Consider the following 6,803-nt stretch of genomic DNA (forward strand, 5'->3'; position numbering starts at 1 on the left):
TTACAGGCGATTCTGGCCGGTAGCACAATGCTAGATTGGTAGATTTAAAAAAAAATCTTATTTGAGGTTATCAAAACGCAAAGGGGTCACACGTCAGGGGTCACAGGTCACTTACCTTGTCGATATCTTCTGCAGTGTAGGCCACTTGTTTTCCATCTCTGTAACTGCCAAATGTGGTTGACACGACAACGTCTCGCCTCCTGTTTCCGAGACACTTGCCTAAAACGTTCTCTGCGGTGTGGGAACCACAAACCTATCGAGGTTGATGGTCGTTTGTGAGAAATTGAGGAGAATGTGACGACGTATGTTGATGTGGATCCTATATATTACTTATGTCTCTCCAAGTACCGGTTGACATAACTATCACACTCAGCATTGTGTTTTCGTGAATGATTCGAATAAGTTATATCTTAAATCGGAAAACTGGGTGTGTGTGACATGAACATACGCTACACATATACTTTAGTACAATACGGCTTTCAATTTGAAAACATGTTTATCGTGAAATTTAATGTTGGTACAATGAAACTTGACTTCAAAGGGATAAAATGAATATTCAAGCCATTCGACGAAGTCCTCAGGATAGATTACAGAAGTATTCATAGTCAATCAGTAATTTGGATAATGATGAAGTTACATTAATTTTGACAACTCTCGATGAGTTTCTCCAGACTGCCTTTGGTCAAAAGAATATGGTAGGTGCACCTGTAATTTCTTTCTGACAATTCCTGTAAGGCATATGGGATGGAGAAATTAACCAGCATTTGCACAGAAGACAACGATTTTTTTTCCAGAAACGTTCACCATCGAATATTTATGCCAAAGATTTCAAACAACAATATTTCTTAGCGAAACTTACCTCTGCGGTGTCAAAGAAATTTACTCCTAGTTCAAGGGCTTTATCAACTATTGCCTTTGAGGTCTGTAAGAGACGGACAGATAACATGGATATTAACAGCCTCACGCAAGCAACGGGAGATGATGCTTATGTAATAAAAGTATAGCCAAGCGGACATTTTCCGAATGTTTCATTAAATGCCTGAATTATAAATAGTTACAATTTATACGAAACAAAACTATTTGAATCGTTATATACGAATCTCAGAGCAGCCATACATCTCTGTCTTAATGTTAATTCTAGGTCTTACATATTCGGCCGCATATCACACTTTATCATCATCAAATCTACAATTTGTTATGTTATATCCACAGATAACACAACTGTTGGACCTTGTTCCCTCGATTTAAAACATAAATCTTCTTATTTTAAATAAGGTATCAGCTCAGGCATTTAATGTTAAACATATGAAAATTGTCCAAACATTCAGTGGATTCGAACTCAGGCAACAACTAGTCGTTGTTTGAGGTTTTGACTCGCAACCTTCGGTGACAATTCAAGAAGCAAAGAAATCAGCGCCCAACACGACCTTACATATCTCAACCACAGCTAGACAAGGTCTGTGTCTCAACATCTCATATCGTCTATGTTTGCGATAGGGCAAACATACACGACATGACCTCATGTGACCTAGTGTGTGACCTACTTTCGACCTACATTGAGAAAGTATCGGCTGCTAAGGTTATAGCTTCATGTCTTTGAAGATCATTTGCATTTATTTTTGACATGGATTGACCAATAATTTGAAAGATCAGTGTTCAGAGCGCGTCACGTGCACGAATTTGAATTGGGTCATGTATTGATTATTATACGTATATACTCTCTGTGCATACTGGTCGTCTACCTTCAACGTAATCACTGAATCAGTTACTACGGATGAATCGCTTACTTCGACTGTTTGTGCCGGCCACGTTTCGTCAAACTTGCCTGCGTTGAACTGCCAACAGCCGATACAAATCCTTGAAACGTTGAGAACAGTACCGGGTAATATTATCTTTTCCATTCTCCTTTTTGTATCAAATTCACACTCACAGGCGGATGGTTTGAACTCCATTCGATCACGAGTTCAAAGGTTAAGCCTGTACTATGGAAGTTTATCTGTCACATATATTAATGGAAGTTTATCTGTCACATATATTAATTTCATACCTTCCACATTGGCAGCAATCTGTGCATATTTTATGTAAATAATAAGATGGGCCCAAACATATCGTTTTTTTCGGAAACAAATACATCCATGTGTGCAGACGATTAATAGCATTGACAACCAAAAGCGTCTCGTGAACCAGCCATCCATTTTTCTGATTTTGACACTTGGTGGCGCTCGACAAACACCGAATGACAAGACGACTGATACCATGGAAGACCGTCACGACCTGCGACATGCGACCTGCGTCTTTAAACTGTGATCTGCGACCTAACCCTAACCCTAACCCTGACCCTACCCTAACCCTACCCTAACCCTAACCCTAAACCCTAACCCTAAGGACCACTCCAGGTAAAATCACAGACAAATATAGAAACAGACTAGCAACGCGGCATGCCTTTTGTTCCATGGTCGTCTCGGTAGACTATTGCCTTTTCATATTAAAATGAACTTCAAAGGTGTTAAACTTTTTGGAGAGTTTGTTTGTTTATTTGTTCATCTAAAACCCGACTTTTCGCCCCATAGGTTAACATAGGTTAAAAACGAAAGAATCACAAGCGGGGTGACATTGCATTGGTTGCAAGTAGATTTTTTACCCTTCCCGTCCAAAACTTATCTGAAAACCCGAACTTGTAATCTGTTATAGGCTTTAGAAAAGAGAGGATAAAAATCATAAAATCTAAAACTTACCTAAAGTACATCATACTTACCTTTATTTCCTCACCAGGCTTAAGAAAAGACGGGATAAAAATCATAAAATCTAATACTTACCTAAAGTACATATACTTACCTTTATTTCTCACCAGGCATTGCAAACTTAATACGAGAATGTTCTTTCTTTTTGCAGCCGTTGAAATTTCCCTTGTTCGTTGATTACTGTGCATGTGTCAACAGATAGCCAATTTAAGTGCTGAGTTTTGAATATCTCCAGTCACTTAGGCCATCTATTGGACAGCACCAATTTTTATTGATTTCGTAAAAATTACAAAACTTTTGAAAGAACAATCTTTAACTCAATCTATAACTAATCATTCTTTCTGTCGATCTTTAACTCAAACATTATCTATTTTTTGTTTCTGTCTACGTCTACTTATTCTTTCTCTGTATCTTTAACTCAAACTATATTTTTTGCATTCTGTCGATATCTTCTTATTCTTCTTATAGTTGCCGGAACTCGGTCAATAATTTGTTTCTTACTGAAACCCCTCATTTCTTCTGCAAACTTTGTGTTTTCTACCAGCTCCCGCTGAACGTCAGCCATATTGACTAATGCTAATATAACACTATCTCTCGGCAAAAGGTTTCTTCTATAAGCTTTCTTTGTGAAGGGTTGAAAGCTCTTCTGCTTTTCTTCATTGCCTGAGTGCTAAAAGCAAGTAAGACAAGTAAGACATTTATCACACACAAAGACACACATGGTTATGTATATATATAATAAATATACATATTTATATATGTATATATATAATATACATATATATATTATATATATATATGTATGTAATATATATATTATATGTATACATAACTATGTGTGTGTTTGTTTGTGTGTGTGTGATAATTATATATATACACACACACACACACACACACACACACACACACACATATTATATATATATATATATATATATATATATATATATATATATATATATATATATATATATATATATATATATATATATATATATGTTAACACATATGTAAAAGGTACATGTGCCTGACTTGCTTGACTGCAGCTGCTCTGCTCGTCGCTTTCACGGTCAAGGTGGATTCTTCTCTTCCTTGTTATACCTTCGTCGCCCTGAGCCTCTGGCATCTATTACTGGTCACCAGTTCCTTTTGCAGAGTCTATGATAGCACAAGCAGTGGTAACCAACTTAATGCTCTTCCTTGTTGTACCTTCGTCGCTCTGAGCCTCTGGCATCTGTTGCTGGTCACCAGCTGCTTTGGCAGACTCTGTGATATCACAAGCAGTGGTAACCAACTCAATGCTCTTCCTTGTTGTACCTTTGTCGCCCTTAGCCTGTGGCATCTGTTGCTGGTCACCAGCTCCTTTGGCAGAGTCTATGATGTCACAAGCAGTGGTAACCAACTCAATGCTCTTCCTTGTTGTACCTTCGTCGCTCTGAGCATCCGGCATCTTTTGTTTTTTGCCAGCTCCTTCTGCAAACTGTACGATGTTATTTTCCTCACCAGCGTCACCAGTGCCACAAGCAGACTGAGCTGATTCTGGTCTTTTGTTGTACTGGTTTTCCTCTACGTCTTCCGACAAGCCAAACATGCGAATATCCTCATCATCGGACTCTTTGTCGGGATCAATGTAGGGCCTAATAATAAAATTAGGATTTGGAACATGGTCGATACTAGGTTGAATTATGCTGGCTATTGTACTAATGGAGTCTGCAACTGCAGTATGCTTTTGTGATGTAGTGGAGCTTATTGCTTCTTTTTAGCACCCACTGCCTTCTTTTCTTCTGCTAGTTTCTCCTTTGCAACTAGCTCCGCCCTGAGCTCTTTCGTTGCAGACACCACTTTCGCCGACTCTTTTACTCCTTTAGTCAGGGCAAAATAGGAGTGTTGTGTTTTCTCGCTGTGGGACATGTGGCTGGCTAAAGATATTGCCATATCAGGTCTGCCTTCCAGTACATGAGTCACAGTCGACTTCCTAACAATAGTTGTCGACAGCTCTTTGTCATAGCAAAGAAAAAACCATAGCCGCCGCCTTCTTCTCACAAACTTTCATCAGAAGACGAAGGACAATAAGAAGAATCTACGTAAGAGTCATCAAAAGACTCACAAGTATCACTGGCGAACGAATCAGAACTATCAGACATGCCTTGCTCATATATGACAATCCGCTAATAAAAAGCTGTTTACTATTGGACTAAATAATTAACCTAAGATATGCTGAGCAGACTGTTAAAGATCTGGCAGTGTAACCACCATCTTCGGTACAAGATGGACACAATGGAAAACGCCTATTTATATGCTCTGATATTAGAACTTTTAAAGGATTACAGAAACATCCAGGATGCATTGCGATTACATATATGATATTTGCAGGCGTATTTGTGAGTCATTGTCAAAATTAACGATCGCAACTATTTTATTTAAATCTTTACAAATATTCTATGAAGTTAAATTTTGAAATTTCTCTTATATTAAATGTTTTCTTGAATTTTGGCTTTTTGCATATTATTATTTCAAAAAAATAGCACCAAGACACCATTCTCCTATTGAAACAATGTTTTGCTTGTGCCACGCCTGTGTCTTTGTTTATAAAGATACAAACTTTGTTCTTCAATATAGCAAAACAGGTTGCATTTTGAAGATCAGGTAGTGGTAAGTATGTTGTTTTACGTTTTAAATTTACATAAAAATCCAACATTTTCGGCCATACGTTAACATGCGTCGCTTTCACAATACTTTGTTTGTGACACGCCCATTTGTTTATTTGTGCAAGTTTGACATTGGTTCTCCAATATTTTATTGCAGAGATGTAGGCCTTTGCAAAACATGTTGCATTATGAAGATCAGGTAGTGGTAAGTATGTTTTTTACGTTTTAAATTTACATAAAAATCCAACATTTTCGGCCATACGTTAACATGCGTCGCTTTGACAATACTTGTTTGTGACAAGCCCATTTGTTTATTTGTTCAAGTTTGACATCGGTTCTTCAATATGTTATAGCACAGGCATTGATCTTTGCAAAACAAGTTGCACTTTGAAGATCAAACACTATTTAGTATGTTTTTTGTGGTCACAAACTTACCTTGAAATTCCCGACTTTTTGCCCCATAGGTTTACACAGGATAAAAACGAAAGAATCACCTAAGTTTGTTTGTGACACGCCCATTTGTTTATTTGTTCAAATCTGACATTTGTTCTTCGATATATTATAGCAGAGATGTTGGCCTTCGCAAAACAGGTTGCACTTTGAAGATTGAACGCTATTAAGTAGGTATTTGGTGATCGTTCTCGAGCCCTAAACTTTCCTAAAACCCGACTTTTCGCCCCATAGGTTAACATAGGATAAAAACGATAGAATCACAAGTGTGGTGACATTGCATTGGTTGCAAGTAGTTTTTTACCCTTCCCGTTATAGCAGGACAGCAAAAAAAACTTTTATGACAATTTGACAGAATAATAATCTTGAAAATAATAAAAGTCCGACGCAAAAAAGTCAAACGTCAAGGTCGTACCGGGTTGACCCGACATCAAAATATAGTAACGTCGGACTTATACAAAATCTTCGAATATCTAGGTTTTTTGCACTTGTACGCTTTAAATTGCATATTGATGAGCAAATCTTGTCATTTACAGCACTCTCCCATCATTTAAAGTGAAAATATGAAGTGAGTGTTACATAATTATGAGTTTTTAGCCTATTTGATGAATGTCTGTAATTAAGCCATATCATGAGCATTACCGAATTCACGGATTTTGACCAAACCTCTGCTATATATTGATCACACTTAGATCTACTTACGTTGAGTTTTTTTAACACGACATTTTTATTATTACTTCATTCGTATACTTAATCAATTCCTGTAATTAGGTCATATAGCAATACCTAGGGCATTGTTTTTGACAGAACCTCTGCTATTGATTGATCATATTAGGCCAAGTTATACTTCAACTTTGTTAAGTAGGACATTCTGATTGTTAGCTCATTTGCATTTGAATTTTGGTAGTTAAGCCAAATATCAATATTGAATGCATTGATTTCGACCAAATATCTGCTATTCATT

The 6,803-nt window shown here is 37.1% G+C and overlaps 1 protein-coding gene across 1 annotated transcript in view; it reads right to left on the reverse strand.

Moving 5' to 3' along the window:
- LOC139140376 (uncharacterized oxidoreductase YccK-like) overlaps positions 1 to 2,308 on the reverse strand; it is a 6,797-nt gene extending 4,489 nt beyond the window's left edge. Inside the window, exons 1-3 of the mRNA XM_070709583.1 lie at positions 1,788 to 2,308; positions 860 to 922; positions 116 to 253 (exon numbers count right to left, since the gene is read on the reverse strand). Coding sequence (XP_070565684.1) covers positions 116 to 253; positions 860 to 922; positions 1,788 to 1,952 — 366 coding nt within the window. The 5' untranslated portion in view covers positions 1,953 to 2,308. The remainder of the gene's footprint in view (positions 1 to 115; positions 254 to 859; positions 923 to 1,787) is intronic.
- Positions 2,309 to 6,803: the final 4,495 nt, after the last annotated feature.

This window comes from Ptychodera flava, chromosome 9 (genome assembly GCF_041260155.1).
Source record: "Ptychodera flava strain L36383 chromosome 9, AS_Pfla_20210202, whole genome shotgun sequence".
NCBI lineage: Eukaryota > Metazoa > Hemichordata > Enteropneusta > Ptychoderidae > Ptychodera > Ptychodera flava.